This window comes from Lipomyces chichibuensis (assembly GCF_038497645.1).
Source record: "Lipomyces chichibuensis strain CBS 12929 unplaced genomic scaffold V1513scaffold_5, whole genome shotgun sequence".
NCBI classification, from domain to species: Eukaryota; Fungi; Ascomycota; class Lipomycetes; order Lipomycetales; family Lipomycetaceae; genus Lipomyces; species Lipomyces chichibuensis.
Window position 1 is genome coordinate 631,563 of NW_027117457.1, and position 15,981 is coordinate 647,543.

At 47.0% G+C, this 15,981-nt stretch overlaps 5 protein-coding genes across 5 annotated transcripts; 2 read left to right on the top strand and 3 right to left on the bottom strand.

Moving 5' to 3' along the window:
• Positions 1–448: 448 nt before the first annotated feature.
• On the top strand, positions 449–2,814 carry V1513DRAFT_375107 (fungal-specific transcription factor domain-containing protein; the record flags this gene model as incomplete). Its single annotated transcript, XM_066894883.1, has 2 exons — positions 449–678; positions 732–2,814. 2 exons carry the CDS (start codon positions 449–451, stop codon positions 2,812–2,814), a joined length of 2,313 nt encoding a protein of 770 aa, XP_066755470.1.
• Positions 2,815–4,606: 1,792 nt separating this feature from the next.
• V1513DRAFT_395959 (fatty acid desaturase-domain-containing protein) lies at positions 4,607–6,820 on the top strand. The gene is made up of 2 exons (XM_066895379.1): positions 4,607–5,099; positions 5,156–6,820. The coding sequence occupies exons 1-2, from the start codon at positions 4,921–4,923 to the stop codon at positions 6,651–6,653; spliced, it is 1,677 nt and encodes a 558-aa protein (XP_066755471.1). The 5' UTR covers positions 4,607–4,920; the 3' UTR covers positions 6,654–6,820.
• A 530-nt stretch (positions 6,821–7,350) lies between these two features.
• V1513DRAFT_423641 (uncharacterized protein) lies at positions 7,351–8,205 on the bottom strand (the record flags this gene model as incomplete). The annotated part of the gene is made up of 1 exon (XM_066896046.1): positions 7,351–8,205. One exon carries the CDS (start codon positions 8,203–8,205, stop codon positions 7,351–7,353), a length of 855 nt encoding a protein of 284 aa, XP_066755472.1.
• Positions 8,206–9,392: 1,187 nt separating this feature from the next.
• Positions 9,393–10,209, bottom strand: V1513DRAFT_375411 (uncharacterized protein; the record flags this gene model as incomplete). Its single annotated transcript, XM_066894895.1, has 2 exons — positions 9,393–9,568; positions 9,627–10,209. The coding sequence occupies 2 exons, from the start codon at positions 10,207–10,209 to the stop codon at positions 9,393–9,395; spliced, it is 759 nt and encodes a 252-aa protein (XP_066755473.1).
• A 4,323-nt stretch (positions 10,210–14,532) lies between these two features.
• V1513DRAFT_374959 (NADP-dependent oxidoreductase domain-containing protein) lies at positions 14,533–15,568 on the bottom strand (the record flags this gene model as incomplete). Its single annotated transcript, XM_066894874.1, has 2 exons — positions 14,533–14,575; positions 14,616–15,568. The coding sequence occupies 2 exons, from the start codon at positions 15,566–15,568 to the stop codon at positions 14,533–14,535; spliced, it is 996 nt and encodes a 331-aa protein (XP_066755474.1).
• Positions 15,569–15,981: the final 413 nt, after the last annotated feature.

Consider the following 15,981-nt stretch of genomic DNA (forward strand, 5'->3'; position numbering starts at 1 on the left):
TCCACCTAAACACGACTACAATCGACAGTAGGGTACTCCCATCACCACATCAGTCCAGCAAATGCCGCCGTCGCCTGCCACGACGGGCCATGCCTGGACCGGGCAGTCGCTAGCGGTTCCGCAGCCGCAGCAGCAAGCGCAGCAAACTCCACATAGGCAACTTCAGACTGGAGTATCGGCCACGCCGGCTCTTTCTTCTTCCTCCACTCCTAGAATTCCGAAGCAACAGAAATCGCCGCAATTGGAGAATGTTACTCAGCAGCATTCGCAACAGCAGTCATTTCCACAGCAAGCCACGTATCCTGTCCTCACAGCGCTGGTCCACCAGATCCCGGCCATTCTCCCACTCTCTTCGTCCCATCCAGGCATACCTGTACCAACGCCTGCAATGATCAACACCGGATCACTGCCGCAGCAGGGTAGTGCTGTTACGACAGTCGGTGCCGGCATGCAGGGCGCGACGCAGGCACTGCTTGGCCTCCAGCCCGGGCAGAAGTCCCGACCGTGTGACTCCTGCCGCCGTCGCAAGTCACGGTGTTTTATACCCCCGAACGACGACTCGTGTGTGCTATGCCGATTCCGCAAACAAGAGTGCACGTTTTTAGAAGGGCCGAAGCCCAGGCGCAAGAGAGACGCCCAGAGCGCCGTCGATGGAGCAAGTGCGCCAAAGGTGGCTAAGTATGTTGCCAGCTACCTGCCTATCTCAATGTCTATGCTAATTCGTTAACAAGGGTCGATATGTCGCCGCCATCCACATTCACAAACATGTCACCGCCAGAAAGCAGTGTCGCGTCTGGATCATCACTGAATTCTCATGTTCAGATCCGCGAAACCCTGCCCATCGAAGACTACAGTACGATCCGCGGCCACTCACTGCTCAAAAAGACACTCGGCCTGCAGAATCCACGGTGGTCGACCTACGTCGGCTCCTCTTCCACGCTTGACTACGGCTTTCTGGACCTGATCCCGTTCGATCGTCGTGACGAAGCGGAGCTAGCAAATGGCGTCAGCCTGCGCAAGGTCGCCCCTGACGCCATGTTTATTATGGAGTATGATCGGTCTATTGATGGGTACGAGGAGATGCTGAAGACAGTTGACGATATTGAACGCATCGTTGCTCCACATGGTCAGGCGCTTATTGACTTGTACTTCCGCATTGTCCATCCGTCCTTTCCAGTCTTACACAAGAAAGTATTTTTGGAGAAGTATTCGCGCACCCACAGGGAATTTGCTCCACCGCTACTTGCTGCTGTGTACTCTCTAGCTTTGAACTGGTGGTCATACGATCCGGAGCTGGCGCCGCTACAAAAGCCGGATGTAGAGAAGCTGGACAAACTAGCACACAAGACATTTGCAGACGTCATCATGCGACCGAAACTATCAACTGTCCAAGCCGGGCTTCTTCTGCTCCAACGACGGCACGATAGTGCGGGTGATTGGCCTCTGTGTTCACATGTTGTCGCGCTAGCTGAAGAACTTGGGCTCGGACTCGACTGTGAAAAGTGGCGTATTCCAAAGTGGGAGCGTGGTTTACGCCGTAGGCTAGCATGGGCCGTCTGGTTGCAAGACAAATGGCATGCACTTACCCAGTCACGGCCGTCGCACATAGATAAGAGGAATTGGCTTGTCAAGCATGTCACGTCTGATGATTTCCCTGAGACAGCTGCGGACGAGTCAAACGAAGATGGATCGGCAGAAGTCGAAAACGGGCGAAGATTATTCCAGGAGATGATCTCGCTATCTGAGATCGTGCATGAAGTGCTCTCAACATTATTCACGGTCGCAGCTGAACGCGAGTTGCGCGACATCGAGGGGATACTTGAGAAAGCTAAGCCGATACAGATCAAACTCAAGGACTGGTACCAAGGCGTTCCTGAAAGTTTACGCATGAATACACAACTCAAGACCCGCAAGCTTTCCTCGAACGGCTCGCTGCACCTGGCGTATTTTGCGACAGAAATCACTCTGCATCGGCGCATAATCCACGCGCTCACACCCTCTACTCCAAAAGAAATTATCGAAGTATGTCGGTCTGCCGCGCGAGTCCGTCTACTTGCTGCCATGGATTTTGTCAAGAATTTGAAGCCTGAACACATTCAGGCATTTTGGTATTCAGCATCGGCGACAAACTTTGCACTAATCGGGACATTCGCGGCGTTATTATTCGCTACAGCAACTGAGAACGAGGAACGCAAGCTTTTTAAGACGTGCTTGGATGAATATCGGTGGAGTTTGCGAGTATCGTCTCGCGGTTTTGAGCAGATGTCTCAGGCATTGCGCAAGCTCGATTTGGCTATTTCCAGGATTCCGATATTTGAAATTGAGAAACGAGCTACAAAGGCACGGGACGATGAGGAGGAGGAAGACGATGAGAATGACGACGAGGAAGAGGACCAGTCTGGACAGCAAGGAGAGGATAATCGCTATAGCGAGGCCCATGGTCCGTACGAGGAAGATGAGTTGTATAATCTTCATGCAATGCGGTATTGGAATGAGACAGGTATGAACATGGCCAATGACATGGTATTCATGATGGGACAGGGTGACATAGATGCAAATGGTAAATGTCCGCCACATATGTCATCTGGTGAATTGCGAGCCTTGTCAGCGAGCGGCAGTGCACATTCGTCGCCTGAGCAACAAATTCATCATCAGCCTGAACGACAACTTCCCGATTCACAACTACAACGACAGCAACAACAATCACAACATGATTGGATGTATCTATCAACGTATAACGCCAGCGTGCAGGGCCCACAAGACTGGCCACCGCGATGGCAGGACGGAGATCACAAGGCCACCAGAGAGACATGATAGCTATCAAGGTGACATGCATATGTAACGCGTTATATAATGTTATGTATCAAATGGTTATATTTTGGATTTTTGTCTTGTACTGTATACTTTTGGCTTTGGTGTTGGGCTCACATTTATTTCACCAGTAACCTTGGTATCGTTTTTATTTGCGATTTACGGAATAGGGTGTTGATTTTGGTCGATATGTCATATCTTACTATATGTTAGATTGGTTAATATACATGAAAGTAAACTTGTCCCCGAGCAGATGCGAAGTGGCTGTTGCTCAACGTCAAGTAGCACAAGCCTTGTTTCATCTCTACGCAGTTCACTGATAAGCCATATTATTGAAGTAGTGATACGATGAAGGGGATGGGCACATTGCAAGAGCTAGCTATGAGTCACGTCCTCTGGTCCAAGGGTTACTGTATGTGTATGTAGAGTGTATACATGTATTCAAATCATGTTCATCGAAGGCCCTAGGTAGACCGGATTAGCTTGGTGAATTGTCTGAGCAATCAGATGTAGCTAATTGTGTACAACATTTTTGTCCAATTTCTCTCGCCAGTTCATCATAAAGGGAATTACGGACAAGCCACTTCCAGACCTGCGTATCGCGTAGCTTTTATTCAGAAATCCGACTGACCAAACAATTGATGAAGACGCTAGAGTTTAATAGTCACTCAAATTCAGGGAGATCTTACAGATCAGCACGTCCAAAAGCAATATATTCCGATTGCCACTGGTGAATGCCGTTAACATTGAATAATAGGCTGCGTAATTGATTTCAAAATGGCATTATGTCAGTGCCAAAGAGGAAAGCTCGGGAAGGTGTCTATATTGGTAGCCATAGGAGTAATAATCAAATACAAATGCCAACTGAACTTCGGAAATGTAATAACTATTGTAAACAAGAAAATGAGCAGGGAGGTTAATATGAATAGTCTGAGTGAAACGGAAGGTAGTTGACATCGTGGTATGCTAACCTTGTCTGCAGACACACTTCTGTATATACAACAGGCGCTTGGTCTCTCATCTATCTAGCTATTAACCCTTATCCAATGAGTGCAACCTGCGGTCCTTCTCGTTGGCTACTCAAAAGCATAGCACGGTGAAAGCCACCCAGACTAGGGTCTTCTTGAGTTCGCCAATTTCGAAGTCCATTTCGGAATCCGACTTGCAGAGATGCACAGTTCTTAAGACTTAAGTTGCTTGTGGACGAAGAGACGCGATTGCAGGTGGGCAATGCCCTCAACCCCCTAATCCACACCGTGCCTACACCCGAAAAAAGCCTCAATGATTTCGGTGGTCTCTAAACATAGTTCCAGCTCTCATCCCCTGCACAACCAATACTGCGATCCTTAAACAGTGGCATTACGGGTCAGCCTAGACCTGCATCCGCACTCAGAAGCCAGATTGTAGGACGGCAGCTCCTATAGCCCCCGGGTCTGGGGAAAGGGGGGCAGTGTGAAATCCGCGGGGCCAACGTTATGTCAAATTTTGTGTTAAGAGGGCTATGTGGGTTAGGGTGAGGGTTTTAGCGCGTTAGATTGGCATGTTACTTATTTTGGTAGTCTGCACTAGCCTCTTTGGGAATGGCCGGGCGAATCAATTTATTTTAGATTGGCTGTGTTTGAGCCTAAGCGAGCTAAATCGTCCTGTTGGGTCAGGGTCAGGGTCAGGGTCAGGTACCAAACCCTTCGAGACCCTGATAAGGAGCCGCGTGGTCACCATAGTTGGGTAGCGACTAGCGAGCCCTTGCGCGTTTTGACAGGAGGACCCTGAGGAAGGTTTCTCACATAGCCCCCAATCCGTCCGCTCTCCTTTGTCCGCGCGGCTTCCTCACTCCACCTCGGGCCCGAGCTCTTAGTAATGCGAGTGGCGTTCCTACTGTTCAGCTTATATTTATCCCGCTAGCGCCATTTTTTCCGGCATACCTACCATGGGGGTTGCGCAGATGCGTGGGGAAATTTACTCGCGGCCAAGGCTGCGTCGACCTCCTTCGCACAATGCCCTCACTCTCCTGAGCTGTCTGTGTCTGGTTTATGTACGTCGATGTACCTGCCCCCTGTCAACATCTCTGACTTGCCCACACCTCTATCGCACGTTAACTATTGACACTCAATGGGTCCGACACAACCTCTATCTAGCGACGATGTCGAGGCCATGATCGCAGACGGCAAAACAATTGTCATATATGAGAACCGTGTCCTGCGACTCGATTCCTGGCTTCAAAAACACCCGGGCGGCGACAAGGTTGTCTTTCATATGGTCGGTCGCGATGCAACGGACGAATTCAATGCGTTAGTTTCACAACCATAATTGCCATTCTGTTCATCCAGGTGCTAACAACTAACAGATACCACTCACGCGAAGCGCAGGCCCTGTCGCGCAAGTTCCAGATCGGCCGAATCGACGGTGTTTGGAAGAATTTCGTTCCACCAATACAAGGCGGCTTCTTTAGAACCAAAGAGATGATTGACGAGGCAAAAACCATAACAGTTCCTGCTGGCTCGTCTTCCCGCTCGTCCTCCATTTCCAGCGGCTCTTTCTCTAATGAGGTCCTCACCCTTAACGGTGTCTCTCGGAAACGCCACAACTCATTCGACTCGATGACAGACTTGGAAGAGGTCCAGAAAGTCACAATTGTCTCGCCCTCCGTGCGTGAGTCACCTGCTAGTGCAGAGCTGATGGCGGAATACGACCGGAAATTGGTTGAACACGATCTGGAGAAATATCCGTCTCTCGATTATGGAACGCAGACATTCATAACAAATAAATACCGGGAGCTCCAAGCTAAGTTGCAGCGCGAAGGCTATTTCAAATGCACCTACTGGGGATACGGCAGCGAATGCGTGCGATACATCACCCTCGCCGCACTTTCATTCTATTTTCTTCAAACCAAGTGGTATCTCCTGTCGGCTACCTGTCTCGGGCTGTTCTGGCACCAACTCATGTTCACGGCTCATGATGCCGGACATCGCGCTATCACTCACTCATTTTTCTGGGACAACATCATTGGGGGTTTTATAGCCGATTACATAAGCGGTCTTAGCCTTGGCTGGTGGAAGTCAAGTCATAACATTCATCACTTTGTCACAAACGATCCCGTGCATGATCCAGATATCCAGCAGTTACCTTTTTTTGCCGTGTCTACCAAGACTTTTAACAATATTTTCTCTACGTACTACGATCGCTTGATAGAGTTTGATGCGGTCGCGCAGATTATGGTCCGCATTCAGAACTGGACTTACTATCCAATTCTCTGCTTTGGCAGATTCAATCTGCACAGGCTCTCATGGGAGCACCTGTTGATAGGCAAAAGCCCACGTCATGGGGAAGCAGCTTGGGTACGCTACTACGAGATCGTCGGCATAATTGTGTTTTGGTATTGGTACGGCTATTTGTTGGTATACCTGCAACTTCCAACAATTAGTACCCGCATCGGCTACGTTCTGGTAAGCCATATCGCCACCATGCCATTACATGTGCAAGTTACGCTGTCGCACTTTGCCATGTCAACCTCAGACCTCGGCGTGTCGGAGTCATTCGCGCAAAAGATGCTGCGCACAACTATGGACGTCGACTGTCCTGCGTGGCTCGACTTCCTCCATGGCGGCTTGCAGTTCCAGGCCGTGCACCACCTTTTCCCACGTATGCCCAGACATAACTTCCGCGCAGCGCAGAAGCATGTCATCGATTTCTGCAAAGATATCGGTATGGAATACTGCATCTATGGCTTTGTCGACGGCAACAAAGAAGTCCTCTCGAAATTGGAGGATATTGCAAAGCAAGCGTCGATCATAGCCGAATGCACAAATCATATGAAGAAGGAAGCAATGTCGGGCTTGACTTGAATTGAGTTGTGGATGTTTTCCAAAAAAGTTTTTCCGTGTTCTGAATTAAATAGATATAAAATAGACAGAACCAGTCATATGCTCACATACTGTAATGCTTAACATGTAGATGATTCTATACAACTGCAGCTAATCTGGCTCACTCTAATTCTAATTTCTTAAACCTGGAACAACCACGTTGGATTTTTATATGGAGCATCGCGTGCAGGGGCGTAACGTGTACAGCCATTTCAAAACCTAACTTGGAAGACAATAATAAACGAGATATATTTCCGAGTGTTGGAAAACTAATTGTCAATAAAAAATCGGCTTATAGGGAATCGGCGTAACAGATTTTACTATATTCTCAATAACCCGGGATCCCCATATGACCGGGACCTTCATGCGTTAGCAGTTACATGCGATTCATATATAACTTTATTATTGAGCTGAAGACCTGAAATGTACCAGTAAAAGCCAGGTACATGCTAAGGCCACAACATTTTAGCTTTATTTTGGCTCCAAGGTTTACCACTATAATGATAACGCTGACTAAAATCTAATTTACAGTGTTAACGATGGCCGACAAGCACATTTTTAAACACCCGAGAAGTATTTCTGAATGGAGGACTATGTTACAGCCACATTGTCACTTCATTCACTATCACTTCAGTTCATTTTCAGTTCAGATCCTTATAAGCAAGCTTCAGGCCTGCTTCTACATGCTTTGATTTGGAGCAACCATTCTGTTGGCAGCTGCTGTTGAGATAGAAGACATCACACCAACATATGCAGAGGAAGTTTGTTTATCTATGCGCTCATATTCTTGTCGCATGCAGCTGAGTGTAGAGAGGACTGTGGCAAAAGATGCTCCATTATTGCGTGAGATATTTGCATCCACTGCCTCGACTTTGAGCTTTAAGTGATCGAGTTCTACTTTTCTCTGTAGGGATAGTTGAGGCTCACCTGAATTCTTAAACAATGCAACGAGAGCGCCGCTGACTGTTGCCGACACCGTGAAAATACCAATGACCACATTGCTGGACTTAGACCCCACAAGAGCGGTAGCTACAGCACTGCAAGCCGTTTGTGTTAACACCGCGAACCAGCTCAAATACAGCAACGCCATGTAGTGATTCCCTCCGAGATTTCTGTCTATATCATTTAGAAGTGCATTTTTTTGACCTTGTGGTGAAGGATCAACTGGCATTCGTCGCTTTGTTCCACGTCTTTCGAGAAGGAAAAACCAATTCGTTAGCGCTGACGAGCTGCGCTGGTCTTTCTTGCCATGCCCGTCCATCTCCCCATCTATTGTTGTGCTGTCCAGTGATGATGTGGGTCTCGTAAGACTATAGGTGTTTACCTTGTGTTCGTCGACGACCGCGGAGCCCAGTGGGAACTGGTTGCCACTGTCTTCAGGTAGTTGCTGATTTGTTGAAGTCGCCGGTATTGTTGCGTGGCCACCATGTGGAAGCGATTCGTAGCTCATTTCGCCCTCGCCAAAGTCGCCGTGGTCTGTAAGCTTGACATTCCCGCCTGAACTCACGTTCCCCACTATCGGCTGTTCATCCATCTTCCGGAGACTGTCGTTTGATCAACACAGAATGACTTCGGCTTTGGGAACAACGCTGCGCTTGTGAGAGTTGCCAAATCACTCCGCAGACGAGAGAACAGGATCCGCAGACAGAGCTGTGCCCCTGTCAGGGTTATTATTAACCCTGGGCCCCAATCGACATCCTAACATTACAAAACCGGCTGGCGTTGGCAATAATCATAGTTTGGCGGCAATTCCGTTCTTTCAACATAGACTTGTCCTCCTAAACGTTTTAAAAAGCTCCACAGGCTACTTGTACGCAAACAGTGGTTAATGAGCTTAGAAGATTGCATGCATAATACAGCGTTACTGTTATCATTATCAAGCTCCTTCAATTCACCGGTTTCTGACTACTTTCATAATCCCCCGAATAACGGATTCTAAGCCCTTTTGTCAATCCTCAGTACTCTCTTACCGCGACTACAGCGATGAGTAAAGCCAGAACGCTAATCTTCCTCTTCAATTCTGCAAGGTACTCTCGCCCGCTTACTCCAAGGCGCCGTATTTTTCCGCAACCACAAAACATCGATCCGTCGACTACCTCAGCCGCAATGTTCAACTCTCATCCACAACCACCGCGGATGAACCCCTACCCATGCGACTCTTAAGATATTGCGGTACACCTAGGTGCCTGATGTAGGAGTGCGGAGGTTCTGAAAATAGTCTTGAGATTGTACAATATTTCGTCATTACGATGGATATCTGACAGTGGTTGTAATTGCTTTTGGAAGCTTTTCATGATATTGTTCTAGAAGGATCTAATGACAAGGTCTCTAACATAAATACGCATTCCAGTAGGTAATGTTAACAAAAGAATGCAATCCTTTTTCAACGGAATCGATTCACGAGCCTGATAGTAAGTGGCTTCAGCATCAGAATGACGGCTGGTAAATGGGTGGAGTATATAGTAGAAATTTAGTATTTTATATTCTATCTATGCCGCCAAAAGCTAACCTTGGACACTCTTGTGGACCCCAAACGCCATACGGAAGACCCTTTGATTGAAAAACGCACGAAGACCAACTGAAAATCCCCTGACATGCACGCTTGCTGGTCGCAGACAAAAGACTAATATAAATGCAACGCGGTGGATATGTGTAGCTTGAAGAGGTGAGATTGAAACAGTCTGTCGCATCGAGTTCTCATGATTTGCGAAGCAAGACCATCTAAACATCTTCGTCCGTCCAATCGGAAATCTGCCACGATGAGGCATCATCATCAATGACCAGTTTCAATGTCGTAAAGTCGATCGTGTCATACAGCTCGCGGGCAGCTGCCCGAGCATTTTTGTGCCGGGGCCCGGTACCTCCCGCCCGCGCATCCTCCCGGCTTCTCCAGAGACCTATGAGTAAAGTAAGCTTTTGACAGAAGTCCCGAATGTCCATCGAATGTACACGTACAGGTTGCCAAATTTTGGTGACTCTGGTTCTTTGTACCGAACCAGTACTTCAGCAGACCACCGCTAGCCACAGCCTCTTGATGCGAAAGAACGTCGAGGTCGTGCAACCGCTGCAGGTCGATGTCCGGATACAACTTTGACCGAAATGTGACGACGTAGAATTTCTGTTTCTTCCACCGGTAACCTTCTGCGACTGCCAGATCACGGAGAAAGTCGATAACCGCTTGCCAATTGAATGACTCAATATATGGAGCCGTCGCATAATCCTCGCGAATGGGCTTCAAGATCGTTAATGCCTTGGCTAGCAGTTGATTTGGTGTATCCAAGCGTCTCAGGTCGAGCAGATGCAGTTCGTCATTGTAAGGCGAGGCGATTAACCGATCATCCGACGTGGCGGCTTTCTCATGGCGTCGCTTGCCAAATTGAAGCTGCAAAGAAGCTGCTGCATGGAACTTGAGGAGCTCAAAGTCCTTGGTAATAAGACTATGGTGAAAGAGTGAAGTCGTCCTGGTTGGAGTGACCTTGGCTGGATTTGCTGCCAACGACGTCTTGGTTTGAACAACACTTCCCGCGGCGAGAGCCATTTGTCACTTGATTAACGAATTAAATGAAACGATTTATAACGGAAAATGCCAGATCAGGTAGTGCCTTCAAAAGTTCTCTCAAAAAAACTCAGCTGAGGAATAAGTGAGATGGACGTGATGAAGAAGATGGGATGGGACGGCGTCTTATTCCATTGAGTGTACGATATGAGCCAAAATGTGTCTCGATTGATGCGCTGTAAAGCACCAATGTATGCAAACAATCACGTCTAATTGAAGTGCAAGCTAAACCCAGCAGAACAGCAAAATCTGGGAGGGAAAAAAGACAGAACGAGTACAGGAGCGAATCCAAACGACAGGGTAGTTATATCAGGAACTCCCTTGAAAATGACATACCGCCGAGGAATGTCACCTTATTTTGACGCATAGGCTATTCTATCGTAGCGCAAGGATCCATAGATATGGCGAAAAAAGACGTACCTTGACTTTTCCCTTTCCAAATTAAAGTCGTTGCGCTGTGGAAGGAAGGGAGGCGAAGCCGGATGATTGCGTTTGTACACACCCTACTTACATTGTAAAAATGCGCAATCCGAGCACGCAATCCGTCGCAATTTACCAGCAGATTTTTGCTGGGAGCTTCCCGCCGTCTCTGTCGGACATATAGAGTACAGTACCGCGGAAATCCCGACGGCAGACGATAATACTCCAAAAGACATTCATGGTCGACAATGGTCGATTTCGTAGATAAGGACGGGTGTTAGTCGTCAGTAATAATCGTAGTACTCTTCGGGAGTCTGGAATTTTTTTTTCTTCCAGCCCTAACCGTTGGGATATCCTTATACCAAGCTCGAGCCGGGTCCAGCACATGGCAATATACCCTTACCCTACCGAGACGCGCGTATGTGGTGGGGGTTAGGGTCTTCCCATCCTCATTTCAACCACTGATATAAAACGCTTTCAGAAGACATTTTGACAAAATTGTAGTAGATAATGTAGGAGGTATGTCTACAAAGCGATGTGCTATACAAGATGGAGATAATAGTGGACGCGATTGGCGAATATATTCATATCCGTTCTAATATGTTCGTAATTCGAATGCGAATATTTGGAAATACTCCCGAATACGAATAAAATATTTTATTCGCAATTATTCATGAATACATTAGATTCAGGATTTCAAACGCTCCCGTTGGCATACATATCGCTTAACAACCTTAAATTTCTCATAGTGTCTGAATCAGATTGCGTATTCTGCAAGCCAAATGACCACGGACTGCAAGGGATAATGGTTGTTTAGAATCTATATTTCCGTCGAGTAGAGGGATGGAACGGCCTGCTAGTCTACTACGTCCGTCTCGTCCATCGCATATGGACTCGACGCCAATATTCAAACATGTACAAAAGTTAAGTACCGTGCAAATCCCTGCAATTTCCTTCTCTCTCATTTGCCACCCCCGTGGCAGCGCGGACCCACCGGCGGACCCACTACTTACCAACCAGCAACCTCGCCACATAAGGTAACGGCCAACAATCGGTTGGAGAAGAAACGACTTCCAACGGGCTCTCAAGGCTCAAGTTCAGGCGTGTGGCTCAGGAGCCATTCACTTCCCTCTTTTGTTGTAACTCCTCCACTTCTGCCAGTCTTGTCTATGCCCGGTTTGTTCCTTCAGGGTCCTGCGCGTCATGCTGAACTTGCCATTAATAAGCGTTCTGAGAGGATGCGTCCCTGTTATACAAAATAGACGCGCAATCGAAGAGGTAATTGGATTTGAGTGCAGTCGGTGGGCCGATTGGGTCAAAGAAATATATCCTGCCGCTACCGCTCTGCCGAAAGCTTGAGCAGAGGCACGTGACGCTTAATAGCAACCTCATTGCCATTCGCCGGTACAGCAGGCAGCCTTTGTTCAAGGTTCCAATTTCAGAATTTTGCGACAAAAATTGTACAGGCGAGGGCGAGCGGGCATAGTTAGGGGTGGATACGATTTGCGATTAATCGTTATTCGTATTCGTAAAGTCAAATACGATTACTATACGAGACCATGTGAAACTTTACGATTAACTATACGAGCGCTGAGGTTGGTTACTCGCAAAAAATCGTATAGTCATTCACGTGACTTCATTATCTGCCCTGAAATGCAAACGTAGATGACAAACAGATAAATTGAATAAAAAAGACACAAAATTACAATTCAGTTGCAGTTGAATAGTGGTCTGCAAGTAAAGTAAGCTTTCTCATGGTTCCTGACTCCATCGAATGCCGCCTTCAACCTAGCAGTCCTCTTCCGCCACTAAATAATCTCTCAACGGCCACTTCAGAGGCTGGAATTGCAAGATAGTCTCTGGCAGCTCCTGCCATTCTCGGATATTCATCTTTATAGGGCCCTCCACCACCTTGGCAGCCATCCCTGTTCAATAGCGTCGATAGCTATTGTCTCTTCGTCAAAGTAGTTGTCAATATCGGATCGCTGAGCCTTTCGGGGCCCAACTTTGAGAGCATGCGAGACTCTAAGCTGGGATTGTCAGCAATAACAAGTTGTCAAGCGAGCGGCAAATGATAACTAACAGATCCAATGGTTTGTTCGTAGTATGTTTAACACACTACCGCGTTCCACGCGTTATCAGGGTAAATTGTATTAGGCCATACCTAATTAGGAATACGATTACTATACGATTACTATACGATTTTTTTGTAGACTATACGATTACTTTACGATTACGTTCTCAATTTTGCGATTAACTTTACGAATAATAGTAAATTTTGACGGTACCGTAATCGTATCCACCCCTAGGCATAGTTAGCTGAAAATTATAAATTTATAATTTGTTTTTGGTTTGTATTCCTCATGGTGCCGTCTTTTATCAGAATCCAGATCTTCAATAGTTGTATCGGGCTGGAAAATAAACAAGCCCTCGAACAAACCTGAATCTACGTTCAACCTACTCCACTCTCACACCACTAAACCTCTCACTGTTAGAAATCAATATTATGATATTATCAAAGATTTCTGTGCAGCACCGTGTTTCACGAAACAATGTTTCGTTTCTCTCCGTGCAATCATGCACCATTCAACAGTAATATCAAGCTGTCTAAGCACATTTTCAATAGTCACCGCAATGTGAGGTGTGCTGACGTCGACGGCGAATCTTACACCTTAACTATAGGGCTGTTACGAATATTCGCTGCGAATAATTATTCGCAAAATTTTGGGTTGCGAATAAAACTTGCGAATATTCGCAATATCCGCAATTTGCAAAGTCTACTTATTGAGTAGCAGGGTTTAGTAGTTAATTTTTTATATATCGATGTCCCGCTCAGTGGCGTACTGCCGGAAAAACAAACGTACACAAAAACCTGGGATAGCGCTCTCTGCAGTATAGAGTGGAAGCCGTGTCTGTTTGAGCTCTAGGTTCCTGAACTTTTTACTAGCAAGCATTAGAGATCATCGGTTACCAAAATTTCACTTAAATTGCTCGACTACTTTTCTCATTCCAATTGTCATTGCGATGTCTACAATAGATATTAACATTCGGATGTATTACTCTGAGCTTTCACTTGATTTACGCACATATTCATTTAAATCATGGCGCCTAACAGACTCTTGGTCGAGATGTCATGACATTTCCAAGCCAATAAGGCAATTGGTGGACTTTTGTTGACTCTATCTTTTACAGAACGAACGTTCCTTTTCCCGCTTGGGAATTTCATCGTTTTGGACTCCCCATATGTGGTATATTTAGTAGGTACACACATACCCGCTGCAAGCAACCAATGACTAGAAAGTATGATATGAAGCCCAGATCTCCACCGGTGATAGACTTCGTCTGAGTTTGAGTGAGTATAGGGTGGTTACTCAAACTGAAACGCGCATTAGTCACAAATGAGTTGTGCCTGACCCGAATACTTCGACACTCTGGCTCCGGTAGAAATGAAAAATTTCGACTGCGCGTTGGAGAGAGACAGAAAGTGCGTGATAGCTGGCGTTGCCAATCCCCAAAGGAACATTGATGTTTCTGAATGGGACAAAGATTGAATGGTGTTTTTACAAATCGGGAGAAAGTATGTGGTGGTTGTATCTCTACTCCTGAAACCATGAACCGTGAAACTCTGACTCTACAACTTGAATATGGACGCAATATTGGCTCAGCTAATCCGAATCAACCGACTGTCTGTCCCACTCTCACTAAAAAACCGCCCCGAAGGAAAGTAGTGCCACAAATGTCTCTGAGAATTTTCAATTGAGAACTACATTTTGGCTCACCTTTTTCGATCTCAGACGCGTGATATATACAACATCATTGTCAGAACCGACTGTCAATACCCAAATCAAATTTTACCATTTTGCATCATCGTAGTCCCTCTGTATATTACTTCAGTTCCGGAGTGTCAGCATACAAACCAATCCTATATCTGGTTAGCACTATATCCCAGTAGGCGTCAGGATACTCACGAGCTGCTATAACGATCGCCGGCAACATCGGCCTTCTGAACAAACTTGCTAATCTCATCAAACTCGTCCTTCGTCAACTGGACATGTGCTGCCTTAATATTCTCCTCCAGTCGGTCGAGCTTTGTCGTGCCCGGAATCGGGATCGCGCCCTTGGCAATCAACCAAGCAAGTGTGACCTGGCCGGGCGTGGCGTCCTTCTTGCCAGCAATATTCTTGAACTCGTCGAGCAATTTCAAATTGGAATCAAAGTTTTCTTTTTGGAATCGCGGTTGCGCCCGACGCCAGTCGCCATCGGGGAAGTCCTCAGGCTTTCTGTACGCACCAGTCAAGAAGCCTCTGCTGAGCGGTGAGTAAGCGACAACAGCGACGCCCAGTTCCTTGCAAGCTTCGATTAGGCCGTTGCGCTCGCCTTCAATCGCAAAGGGCGAGTACTCGATTTGGACCGCCGAGATGTGATGGACTGCACAAGCACGACGTAGGGTTGCCTCCGAACATTCCGACAGGCCAAGATACCTGACCTTTCCCTCCTTGACAAGTTCGGCCATTGCACTGACAGTCACTTCAATAGGAATTGACTGATCCATGCGGTGTTGATAAAACAGATCGATTGTCTCAACACCCAAGCGCGCTAGGGACTCATCACAGGACTTCTTGACGTACTCGGGCGAGCCATTGGTCGTGAAGTCAGGCTCGATCCCAAACTTGGTGCACAAAAAGATCTGCGACCGATTCCCCGTCTTCGCAAACCAACGGCCGATGACTTCCTCGTTGTTGTTGTAAATGCGGGCAGTGTCCCAGAACGTGCAGCCGAGCGCCAGAGCCTTGTCTAGAACATCAAAAGCGGCCTCGTCGTCGAGTCTGGGCTCGTAGAACGCGGAAATGCCCATTACCCCGAAGCCGATGGCTGTCACCTCGGGTCCATCTCTGCCCAATTGTGTCGTCGGAAGTGCCATTTTGCCCGTTGACTGAATCGTATCTTTGTTGGTTATGAGGGTCAAGTTTAACATTAATTGGTCCGACCTGGGCAAGGTTTTCATGACCGGTCTGTGCTACCCACTATCTGCCGCCAATAATATCGCGCGGTACCTCTTCGTGGTTCGGTTACGCCATATAACTCACAGGCACAACTGAATTGACGGCATAATTGGTCTGCTTCTGCAGCCTTCAAATTTAGCATCGATTCTTTGATGCACCCAGATATCATTTGGAAAAGGGCAAATATCAAAAATGGCCACCAAACTTTTCATAATGTCAGAAATAGCCATTGCAGCCGTACCCGCCGTACCCATAAAATAATTTTTACACTAAACCTTATAACTAATATTTCTCTCAATTTTTAAGTTTACATTATACTCTATCGATCCAA